Below are 12,993 nucleotides of genomic sequence, written 5' to 3' on the forward strand. Positions count from 1 at the left end.
TTCAATGAAGATTTTAATTTATTTTTTTTTTTTAATCTCTGCTGTACATTTTTTACTATTCAGCTGTATGGTTTTATACCTCCTTCACTTAATACAAAAAAGCTGCAGTGGGGAGAAACCATTTGCATACTTCTGTTTCTGAATGTCACAGGTTACTGATACCATCTTAGCATGTTCTATTATTTTTCTATTTAAAAATCGTCATTAAGGGAAGCTGTGGTCAAACGAAAAAAAATGTCTGTTGCAGTGTTAGCTTTAGTTTAACTGATGAGGTTAAAAATATTTTAGAGACTAAGTTTAGCCAACCTTATATGATTTTAAGGTTTTTTTTTTTTACATTTTAAATGCAATTCTATTGGTCTTAACCTATCCAGGCACCTCTGAGAAAGGCAAACTTAAAGGACCTATTACTTAAAATGGACTTAAATTATCAGAAAGCAAAGGATACTTTGATTGGTGTTCACCCACCCTAGAAGCAATTGAAAGGTACTTAATCTTTTATTTTTGCAGTAAATGGCTCAGGAAGCTGATTTTACATGATTACTCAGGATTTTGCCAAAAACAAATGATTGAGCATTACTAGTCACAGGCAAAAATTTCATCTTCTGAAATCTAGACAGTAATTGCCAATAAATAAAGATATGTGCACATAGCTAGCACAAAAAGGTCAAAAAGGTTTCAGAGATGAAGAATCCTAGATAAATTCTCTCTATACTAGGTAATGAAATACAGGTATATAATGAAATATTTAGTTCAGTGACACAAAGTTTACCTCTTGCAGAGGAACAATTTTTTTGTGTTTGCTTTCAGCAACTGAGGATTGAATAATAAACCTTGTGAGTGAACATAGAGAGAACATAAAGCAGAATTCATGCTGGGTAATGGAGATGCATAGAGGTTCCACAGTACCATATTTTGGAGTGCTGAAAGGTTGTGAAAGAGTCAGAGGTCCTTCTCCAGCATTAGTGAATCCTGAAATCTGCACACGATAGGTGGTCTTTTCCTTCAGTCCAGTAAGATGGTAACTTGTGACGGAAGCGTTGAGAGTAACAGCTGAAACACAAGAGGTTTTAGGAGATAATTAGATGAACTCTCATGTCTGAGCATGTATCAGCATAGCTGACTGGACAAATGGCAATATTTCAGTTCCCTGATCCTCTCTGGAGGAAACCAGACTGTACAGGTGTTCTTTGGGTAGGTACAAGATTTCTCCAAAATATTTATGTACATATTAAATCCAGAGGTTAAAAGCATGAGCTTTTAACACACCAGGGCTGTATTGGGTTTGTACGACCAAGTTTTGGTAGCAGGGGTTCTACAGGGGTGGCTTCTGTGAGAAGCTGCCAGAAGCTTCCCATGTCCAACAGAGCCAATCCCTCTGGCCTCAGGATGGATGTGCTGCTGGCCAAGGCTGAACCATTAGAAATGGCTCTGTGACAACAGATTTAAGAAGGAAAAAGAAGTTACTCTGCAAACGTAATTGCAGCCAGAGAAGAGCAGGGTGACAATATGAGAAAGGAACAGCCCTGCAGACACCAAGGTTGGTGAAGGAGGGACAGGAGCTGCTCCAGGCTCCAGAGCTGAGGTTCCCCTGCAGCCCATGGTGAGACCATGGTGAGGCAGCTGTGGCCCTGCAGCCCATGGACATCCAGGGGATGCAGAGATCCACCTGCAGGCCTGGAGAAGACCAGGCCAGAGCAGGCAGATGCCTGAGAGGAGGCTGTGAGCCCGTGGGAGGCCTGTGCTGGAGCAAGGTCCTGACAGGAGCCTGCCTGCCCATGGAGAGAGGAGCCCACAGTGCAGCAGGTTTGCTGGCTGGACTTGTGATCCTGTGGGAAATTTTTGCTGGAGCAGGCTGTGCCTGAAGGACTTCATCCTATAGGAAGTAAACACTGTGGATGCTGGAGCAGTTGGTAAAGAACTGTAGCCCATGGGATGGACTCATGCTGGAGAAGTTAATGAAGAACTGTCTCCCATGGGAGGCAACCCATGCAGGAGCAGGAGAAGGCCTCTTCTCCCTGAGCAATGTCAGAAACAATCTGTGATGAACTGCCTGTAACTCCCAGTCTTGTGTCTCTCTGTGCTGCTGGTGGGGAAGTGCTAGAGCCTGGGAAGGAGGGAGCAGTGGAGAAAGGTGTTGTAAAGGTTAATTTTACTTGTCATTATTCTACTCTGAATTTCATTAGGAATAAATTCCATTAATTTCCCCAAGTCAAGTTTGTTTTGCCAATGTGGTAATGCGTATTGTCTTCTCATCCTTATCTCAACCCATTAATGTTTTGTTACATTTCCTCTCCCCTGTCCACTTACAGAGGTGATAGAGTGGCTCTGGCATCCAATGGCTCTGGTATCCAGCCAGGGTTAAACCATCACAGGTGATGAATGCAGAAGGCTGTTTATACTTCATGAGAGAAAAATACATCTAACATGCTGAACAGTTGTTCTTACGTTGACTGTAAGAGTTAACATTAGGACTAGCCCTTATCTTTCACTCCAGTTGTCAGTAGTTGCTTAGCTTGATTTGTGCCAGTGCTATTACTCATCATTCAGTACAGAAATAGGGCTGTGCTTTCTGCTTTACCTGCTTTGTGGGGCTTTCAGCTCAGCCTGTCTTTTCTGATGGTGCAGTGACTTTTCCCTTGGCCAGAATAATGTACAAACTGCCATGTTGTAAGGATGCCTTTGGGGGAGAAGTTACTCCTCAAGTTTGCCACTGTGGAGTTAAAATCTTCACAGAAGGAGATGTGATGCTGTAGCCTATGGACTTTCTTCCCTCAATGTTTCCAGTAAAATTATACTTCCTGCCTGGAAATAAATGGCAATTGGGTGCCATGTCACTGCAGTATTGACTGGTTAAGGCAGAGGGAAAGAAAAAATATGTTCTGGATGTTCCCATTCTGCCTCCTCTTATGATTTCAGATAGGCATTTGAAGTGGAATAGAATCTCCAGAAGACTTTTTATGATTCTCTAAAGGCATAGGTCTACGTGGACTATAGAACCCTTACTATCTCCCTTTGTCAGCTTTGTCACTTGATATTTGTCTTCCCTATCATGTCTTCAATTTTACTTGAAAGCCAATATGTACAAAGTTAATGTATTATTAATTATGGCAAAGAGAATTTCCACTCTAGACCAGAAAGAAAATGTTTATGAAAATAATATGGGGATTTTTTGAATTGAAAACTCAAGTGGTTTGAATTCATAGCTATACATTTATTCTCATGTGTACAAGTTTCATCACTTGTAGTTTATTAAAGCTGGAAAAGACCTTTAAGGTTATCCAAACTTAAACAGAAAAACTACCAATTTAATTAAATATTTCCAAAATTAAATTTTTAATGGTGTCTTTGGAAACAGGTAAGAAATAAAAACAGTTAATTGAGTTGAAAATGAAATGTAGCATGTCTTATATCTTATAAAAAGACTCAGATTCAAGCTTGGATGAGGCACAATGAAACATAAAAGAGTTGTGACTGAAATCGTAATAGTGAAAATGTGTGTCTTAATAATTTGAGATAAGAACTAGAACATTCTAAGTGTTCATGGGACCATCTAAAGCATTAAAAGTCTAACCAGGATCTGACCTTTGAGAGCAGAGTGCTCAGTTTGTACAGAAATCATAAATAACTCAGTAGACTTAATGGTCTGAATGAAGCTTTTCTTTCACGATCCTGAGCTTCTGCTTTGTTCTGGCAGTGGTGACTTACCTGGAGACATTTTCCTTGATGAATCTGTGTAACTGATCCTGTATCCCTGGAGAAAGCCCAAACGGTCTTCTGCAGCTATTTCAGTCCACTTCACAAGTACAGAATGCTTTGTGATATTCAGAATTGTCACATTAGTTGGACCAGTCCTTGGAACTTGAAAAAAACCAGATATTTGAATTCTACATCAATATCTGTGCAATGGACATTTGTTTCCAAGGGAGTTCTTGTCAACTTCCAAATGCTATAAATACAATGTAAAGGGTGTAAGAGAAAGGCAAAGTCCCACAGAGTAAAAACCTCTCACCTTAAACAATACTAAAGTAGATGGAAATTGTGACTATCTCATTATGAATATTTTACTCCAATAGCAACAGCCATACTCATTTCAACTTGCAATATGAGCCATGATGAAATTGGGATTGGAAAATCTCATTTATTTTAAATTTGAGCCACACGGGTCTGAGACCATCATTCTGTTAGTTTTGGTGATGTCACACATAATACAAATATTTCTGTGAACATGTCAGTAAGGAACAGCATTCAGGTTGTTCACTGCCGGGACATAACTGCTAAAAATAAAGGCAATGCTAACTGGAGAAAGCTGTTCAGTCACCCAGAAAAGAAATTTTGTGTAGTCTACCTTTTATTGCTACAAATAGAAAACAAGAAGAAATATAGAGGGTTAGGTTACACGAAGGGGAGGAATACCTCCTTCAACGGAGTAAAAGTGGGTCACTCCAAAAGTCTTTTCATGTCTTATGAAACTTTCACACTGACACACATCAGATGCATGTACCATTATTTTGTACAACTTATATGGCTGAAAATTATCTGGAAAACAAATAAAGGAATGTCAAAATCTACTGAAAAGTTATAAATTACAATGAAGAAGAGGAAAGGCAACAGCTTCATAAATTTCTGTATAGTTATTGCTTTCTGAGACTCATAGCACAGCAAAAGTGTATAGTGCTTTCCATTGAATACAAAATATGTACATCCTTCTTCAGTGTCTCTAGATGCTTTATGTAAACTATTTCAAAGCTGGAACAGGACAAAACATGGGTTTTCTTTTAGAAGATGACAGGTGTGTTTATAGTCTCCCTACGGATGACAGGTGTGTTTATAGTCTCCCTACGAATGACAGGTGTGTTTATAGTCTACTTAGCTGCTGAAGGAGAAAGTAGGAAGTAAAATGGCTGTAGTTATCTTGTTTCAGGGATATTTCCCACTAAGCTAAAATATATAAACCCAAGCAAAAAACCTAGATGTAATGTGTCACTAGAGATGCTGCAGAAGGATAAAGGTAAACATGCACTCTCTAGAAGAATTCATAAACTCTGAAGATAAATGTTCTCTATTGTACATAAAAAACAGTGCTGAATGGCTTTTGCAAGAGTTATCTACCTGATTTTATTCAACATTTTCAATGTCTGTTCCATAAAGAAATCCCTGATTTAAGCCAATCATATCTAGCATGGTAATCAGAATACTGGAGTTGAGAACTTAGGCATTGACAAGTGTAGACATTGGTATAAAAATAGAAATTAATCTTAGGGAGTCTGTAACAGAGTAGTTTATATCGAAATATAAGCTTACATAGGTACAAGATAAAAAGTTTTTTTTAAGCCAGTAATGTATAGGAATGCCTGTAATGTGGGCAAGGAGAGACTAGTACTATTGTGCTAGTAGTTAGCTGCATTCCTTGTTGAACAGTATCCAGAAAAAAACAATGGAAACTCTTCTTTTTATCTGCCTTAATGTTGCTAAGCATTAGATGGCGACTCAGTACTGGGCAAATATTAAGATCTTACTTACCTGGATGGATCTTCGATTTGCTCTTAAAAACAAAACAAAAATCCTACTCTGCCCAACCAAATATAATCAAGAAATGAAGGGGTGCTTCTCTAGGAGATGTGGTGGTTACTGTTACCTAATGTAAAATTTCCAGTAGCCGTGGTTATTATTTTCATGTTCATATTCTCTTTACTGGTGCCCCAGTCAACCACAAAACATTTTGGATTGTATTCTGGAGTCCATGTGACAATTGCATTTGTTCCCTGGCTTTTGACATGGATTTGACCAGGCAAGTCTGTGAACAAATACACAATTAAAAGTCAGTAAACAGGAAAGCCATTTTCTCCCCTATTGTTCTCTCTTTCTCCCTTTTGCTCTGTTTTTAAAAGATTATTAATTAAGCAGTTATCATAGCAAGTGACTTGATACTTATCATAGTAAGGTTTACAATAGTATTTCAACAGAAGAAACTTGGCATTTACTACTTTGCAGAGGTGTCTGAGGATTACAGTGTGGAAAAAGATGTCAGATGCTGCTAAATAACCTCCTGTGAGCCACTAGGAGCTGCTATACATAGAGAAACTCAGATAGTGCTTGCCTGAGCAGGGGTGGAGGAGAAGGGGCTAATGATAGATCATACTTAGATGATTTCATATTTCATACTTCTTGAATTTTCTGAAAGAATCTTTAAAATTCTGACATTTAGAAAACAGGCTATCAAAGTAGGAAAAGCCTTCTGCCTGACACTAAGGAAGGAGAAGGGCAACCTGCCATTTTGAGGTAAGAAGTGGACCTTGTGAGAGACATAAACATTCTCCATTTTATCTTCTGTCTGGAAACGAATACAAGAAAGGCAAATTAATTCTGAGGGAGCTGTAGTTGTCTGAGGGACCTCGGGCTGTCTGAGACAGCTGAGGTTTTTTAGCCTGGCTCAGGGGAGACCTTAACACTCTCAACAATTACCTGAAAGGAGGATGCAGCCAGGTGGGGGGGTCAGTCTCTTCTCCCAGGCAATGAGCCATAGGACAAGAGACATAGTGTTAAGCTGTGCCAGGGGAGGTTTAAGCTTGACATTAGAGGGAACTTCTTCACAGAGAGAGAGTTTGTGCATTTAAATGGGCCATGCAGGGTGGTGGTGGAATTACTGTCCCTGGAGATGTTTAAGTAGAAAGTGGCTTTAGCACCATAGTTGAGTTGACAGGGTAGTGTTAGGCCATAAGTTAGACTCAATGATTTTAGAGATCTTGTCCAATATAGTTGATTCTGTCCTTCTGTAAAGAAAATTATGATACTAGTTGACAAAAATTTGTATATTTCAAGAAGGAATTTATCTTAAGAATGCACTTAATGCAAGTATCCTCTCAGTAATTCATGGTAGACACAGAGAAGCTGCAGTGAAGTACAATCAAACAGAAACAGGCATCTGGAGAGAGCCGTAAGGTTCAGAGGTTCAGAGTTCAGTAGACAGCTAATTGTCAGTCAAAAACTGGCTTGAACTGGAAGGATATATTTTATCAGAAGAAAGCTAAGGGACTGAAATGTAAGGGCAAAATCAAGTTGTTACTTCTTTGCAAGGAAATGGAGAACAGCATGAAGGGAGTGTTAGAAAATTCTGGATAAGCAATCATTTGCAGCTGTCAGAAGATCAACAAGAGTACTTGCACACTTTATTCTGAATGCTATAGATGAATTTAGAATATCTTACTTTGTAAGAGAGGTTCTTATATTGCAATAAATACACCTCGAGACTGTTACACATAAAACTAGCTTATGTTATAAGGAGGACATGATACAATAAGTTTTAATCTTAAATGAAAAGGCTGTCTATTTAGGTCTCAGAAAAGCTTACATCTTCATTAGAATGTGGCATGTACATCCTAATGCGACATGTATATACTATCTATTCCTTTTCCTGTGTGCCAGTTAGAGTAATACTGAAATAAAGGACAGTAGGAAGTCTCTTAATAGTTATTTAGCTCAAGAACTTAGACTTGCATATAGTTCTGTGAATTTTTTTAAACCACTGACACCTACTTGATATTGAGGACAGTCCATAAACTATTTTCCTATGTAAAATCCACCATTTTCCTAAGTAGACCCAATACATGGTACTTTCTCTAGCTTTACAAAGAAAGGAGTGAATGCGAAAATTAATATTAAATTGCTAATCTGTTAACTTCTCCTGAAGTATCTTCTTAAGAAACAATTCTGACTCCTAGAATGTAAAAATATTAGCCTAATATACATTCAATAAAGTTATTTCACCTATTCCAAAGTCCATGAAAAAGTAGCCTTAGAGATTGGTCATAAATTATCCCCACCATTATGGTGAATAGATGGTAAGGTATAAATACCTGTTACAGAGAATTCTGGGACAATGTAGATAGCTTGTGGAGATTCTCCTGCTTCATTATAGGCAGAAATATTAACTCTATAGTCAGCCATGGAGAGATTAACAAGAATTTTTCTGTCTTTGAGAGAAATATGATTTGGTAGGTGGCTGCAACTGTTGGGTATTCTTTCCACATTAACAAAATATCCAAGGACATTCTCACTTTGTGCTACCTAGCAAGTGGAAAAACATTATTATTCTATAAATGCTGTTATTTCCTGTGCCAAAAATCAAATTTAATTTAATTTTATAAACAAAATGTAGCCTCTAATGATGGGGATAAAATCATACTACTTTAATTAGGTCATTAGGAATCAATAAAGAAAAGCATTTCCTTAAAATTAAGAGCATTCTTAAATTGAGAGGATTTAAGTACATGATTACAAATTTTCCTTAATTGAGGTCTTAGTTATGCAATTAGTAATAGCAGCAGTGAAGCAGCTGTAGCATTCTCTACATTTCAGTGGAACACATCCCTCATTTTCAGGAACTTGAAAGTTAATGAGATGTGTTTAATTGAAATTTATGCCTCTGGATATCCTCATTTTCTAGGACTTGACTGGCTATGTAGTATCTTTAAAGACAAATGCTAAAAATTATGCTGCAAATCTGGAACATGTTAAATATCCATTGGTAGAAATTCCTGGTGGTAGTTCACTCATTATTTTACTGTACTAATCTTAATAAGAGATTGGAAAATGAGTGCACAGAAATGGAAATTACTGCAATGTAATTTAATACATGAAGGCCTGTGAATTCTTCAAGGATTATTTCTGATATTTTTCCCTGGAAAAGAAGGGAAGTTTTAGTAATTTTTCAAGATTATAAATTGATATAATTTTTCTCTGTTAGTTTCTACCACCTAAATCATCAGCATACAGATGCAATGAATTCTCCAGAAAGTATACAATATCCAATGTCTTTCGCATATCAATACAATAAGAAAATCTGTTTTTCCCTGCAATACAAGAAATAAATAGAATGCATAACAGAAAGTATCCAGATTCAGAGTGAACCTTACTTCCCACTTCAGAAGAACACTTCTTCTTCCTGGAGAGACTTGTGTGATTACATTATATGATATTCTTGGCTTGTTCATGAGTTCTGGTAAACATGGAAAAAGATGGAGACAGCACCCAAATGAGCAATTCTGATGTTCATATTTTCAAGAATACCTGAAAATCTTATTCCATATGGCACAGAATTTGGAAAAGCCTTTACATTCATACTTACTATCAATAGGATGAAACTACATTTCACTTACTGTGAGGGACCAAAATCTCTTTGCTCCAAATGCAAACACAGTTGAGACCATCCTTGGCTATGCATCTGAGCTGAACAATGTATGAAGACATAGCATTTAAATTTGAAATGGTGACATTGATAACATCGCTTCTTACAGACACCTAAAAAAAAAATTATGTAACAGCAATACAGCATTATCTTATATTGTTTTCTCAGCCTAAGACTACTCTTCTGACTCAGCTGAAAGTAGAGGTTCCGATCATAAAATATGAATTATTGCACATTTTAGTCAAGGTATTTTCAGTCTTTCAAGGCAACACCCTCTTTTTCATGAGCTTGTTCTGCTCACTCAGGACAGTAAGTAAGCTGGTCTAAATATTACTTTTAAAATCAATTAGTCATTATATATAATGAAAAATAAAAATGTATTTAACTCCAAACCTTGTTAGCATTCTCAAGAACAAGAAGTCAAGGGAAAGCTAAACATTAAAAAAGCTTTTATTTTTAGAAATGTCATTATGTCGAATAGACCTACATGGCTGTTGTCTTAAACAACATGACTCAATTAAATGTGTGGCTGCCTATACGCCTTGGCACTGCAGAAGAGATTTGCATCTGCAGCTGATGAGGGCACTGGAGCTCCAATAACTGCATGGGGAATGGAGTTTTTCTTGAAACAAAGACACCACTCATATCTAAGAAAAACTGAGTTGAAAAATACAGAGAAAATAAGAGAAAATACATTAGGAAACTGTTGTTATCACTTAAACTCTTCCTTAAAGCCCCACAAAAACAACAAAGCTCCACTCTAAGGTGAGAAGCTCTTCTCTTTGAATTTCTGCAGTACTTTATGTTTTGATAAGTTAATTAATTAACTTCTGTGGGAGTGTTCTCACCTCCCTCTCCTCTACTTCCCCTCCATCCTGACCTCTATTTCCTGTAATCCTGATTAAGTGATAACTACTATCAGCAGTCATATTAGATGTGTCTGGACCAGCATCTGGCTCAAAGTCGATTCGTGGCAGACAGATAACAACATGAAAGACAAGGGCTGATTTTAACAGTTCATTCACCTACTCATAGTGCTGGTTAAGATTCAATTCGAGTCACCTTTGGAAGAAACTAATATTTGAAGAGAGCATGCATATATGTCTTTAAGTGTCTCATCTTACCCTTTAAATAGTGGATAGCCCACAGCTTCTTGAACTCTCCTGCACAGCAGGAGGCTATACAATGGTATCTCTTGAGTAAGGACACTTCTTAACTTCTGAAAGTTACTCCCCAAGGATGAGAGAGTATTCATCTCATCAGATACTTGGTAAGTGAATTGGAAATTAATACACTGAAAATTTACATCTCAGTTAAGTGATACAAAGGATTAATTGTGTACATAAAATCCTGTAGACAACTGTTGACCAGGTCTGGGATTAAGTCTGGATCCAGAAGCAGCTAGACTTGCAGGGGCTCTGAGAAGCATTTTAGAATGCAAGGGAAGCCTTTTTAGAATATCATGGCCCAATTAAAAGGTCTCCCTCACAGTTCTGTCTGACTCTATTCTCTGTGAAGTAATCACATGCTCCTTGCCATCTGCTCCTGTTAAACTCCTGTCACATTTACTATCAAACTTTGTTAGATTTCTGTTTTATCAATAAACATAATTTCTTTCTTATGAGTGAAGGGTATCACTTTGTCCATGACAACTTCATATAATTTTTGCTTGATCGCAAAAAAAATCCCACTACCCACAATATTACAGAGGCCAAACAAGAAGCAAGTGGAAGTTGGATTTAAAACCCAAATGCTAAATTTCATTACACATACATTTATCCTACTTGTGATAAACACTAGCTTTATACATCCTCTCTGCATGTACAGCCATTCTTGCTAACTCATTTGCAAGCTTAGCCTACGTTTATATTATTAGGAAGAGATTACAGCCTAAATTCATAGCATCAGCTGGGACTTGGGAGATTATGAATATTCATAACCTGTAGTCTTCACTCATTTGTGTCCCTCAGCGTGGATGTCTCTACTAGTCCCTCACAGTACTCATGTGAATCTTCCATCTCCCGTGACTCCAAAACCTGCAGGGCATGCATTTCTACTGCTCTTTACTCTCTATTCTTCCACATGCCATGTGCCCGACTGTCTGCACATGGTTGTCTATCTATTGCACTACTTGGTGGGCTATGCATGGGTAACTGGCTGCCCAAGAATTGTCTAGACTTGTATGCAAGTGAACAAAGGGACCTTTCCAAGACCTGAATGTTCTTTGTACTGATATGAAACATTTCTTACATGGGTCTCTAAAAGAAGCTCTTCTGTAGTGGCTAAATAAACCAGCAGTCAGCTACAAGAGAAATGGGAACAGTCTTCTGAGACAAAAGGAAGAACAAGGGAGATTTTTGCAGTAAAAAGGATGCAAAGAGGCTCCTGGGTAAGCAGAAATTCCCAAGAAGTGGGGATTGTTGCTATTTAAACAGTTTCCTTCTTTTCCTTGATAAATGCATATTTAAAACCAGATTAACATGTATAAAAGTAACAGAGCTTGAAAAACAGACAATTTCAGGGACTTTGTGATACAAATAATGCATATGTTCTTGCCTGCTGAAGAAGCCTTTGCTTGATATGCTGGATGGGAAGGGGCAGGATAAGCAGCCAATGCTTCTGCATACAGGCATTATTGAAATTATGACTCATTTTCCATCTCCTGCATATTCCTTTTAATTTGGTACTGACCTGTTGCTGTGCTATATTGTATGTCCTCAAATGCAACTGGAACTGATATTGTATCTCACAGCATCCTTCGCTCCAAATTGGATAGTGATGGATTTGATGGGAAAACTGTGATGTGTATTGGGAAGTGGTTGGATGGTCGCATCCAGAGGGTAATGGACAATGGCTCAGAATCCCAGTGGACATCAGTGACAAGATGTGTTCATCAGAGGTCCATAGTGGGTGTTACCAATGTTATTTAATATCTTCAGTAATGACATAGAGGGGTCAAATGCACCCTCTGTGAATTTGCAGTTGACCCCAGGCTGAGTGGTGTTGTTGGCACTCCTGCAGGATGGGATGCCATCCAGAGAGACCTGGACCGGCTCCAGGGGTGAGCCATGGGAACCTCATGGGGTTTAACAAGACCAGCTGCTGCTGAACCTGGTTGTCAGAGCAACCCTGGTTCCAACACAGGCTGGAAGATAGACAGATCACAGCAGCCCTGCCCAGAAGGACTTGGGGGTGCTGTGGGTGAGAGGCTGGACATGACCCAGCCATGGCACTCACAGCCCAGAGAGCCAAACGTGTCCTGGGCTGCATCCAGAGCAGTGTGGGCAGCAGGGGAGGGAGGGGATTCTGCCCCTCTGCTCTGCTCTGGTGAGACCCACCTGCAGGGCTGCATCAGCTCTGGGATTGTTATTGAACAGTCCTATAAGAAGACCTTTATGTAACAGTGAAGGTGCTGGAAATTCTTTTAAATTTAGCACAACAAAGCATGACCCCTATATTCGTTGTTAGTACTTTATTTTGTACATACAGTGCTTAGTACAAATACCAGATTAATATGGACATGTGCTAACTCCCTAGACCTGTGACTAATAAACTTGTTCCAGTTACTGCTTTCTTGTTTACTTCTGTCTGTGATTTAATATGTACTAACTAATATCTCAGTTTTGAGAAAAGGGATTTTGTGTCAAAGCAAAGAATCGTAAGAGAAGTACATTATGACCCAATAACATATTTGAAATACTCCCAAGGAGAAAAGATTCTTCAGAAGATCTGGAATCATATCTAAACAAGTGGAAATAATCAGCATATATGCAGGTTTTCAGGAAACATGAAAATACAATAGTTTC

The 12,993-nt window shown here is 38.3% G+C and overlaps 1 protein-coding gene across 1 annotated transcript in view; it reads right to left on the minus strand.

Moving 5' to 3' along the window:
- LOC144248377 (interleukin-6 receptor subunit beta-like) overlaps positions 1-12,993 on the minus strand; it is a 41,171-nt gene that overhangs the window by 14,245 nt on the left and 13,933 nt on the right. The window contains exons 6-12 of the mRNA XM_077790524.2: positions 9,159-9,300; positions 8,916-8,998; positions 7,857-8,067; positions 5,639-5,797; positions 4,417-4,539; positions 3,709-3,861; positions 910-1,053 (exon numbers count right to left, since the gene is read on the minus strand). Of these exons, the coding sequence (XP_077646650.2) occupies positions 910-1,053; positions 3,709-3,861; positions 4,417-4,539; positions 5,639-5,797; positions 7,857-8,067; positions 8,916-8,998; positions 9,159-9,300 (1,015 nt within the window). The remainder of the gene's footprint in view (positions 1-909; positions 1,054-3,708; positions 3,862-4,416; positions 4,540-5,638; positions 5,798-7,856; positions 8,068-8,915; positions 8,999-9,158; positions 9,301-12,993) is intronic.

The sequence above is a fragment of the Lonchura striata genome, chromosome Z (assembly GCF_050655825.1).
Source record: "Lonchura striata isolate lonStrDom1 chromosome Z, ASM5065582v1, whole genome shotgun sequence".
Lineage (NCBI taxonomy): Eukaryota > Metazoa > Chordata > Aves > Passeriformes > Estrildidae > Lonchura > Lonchura striata.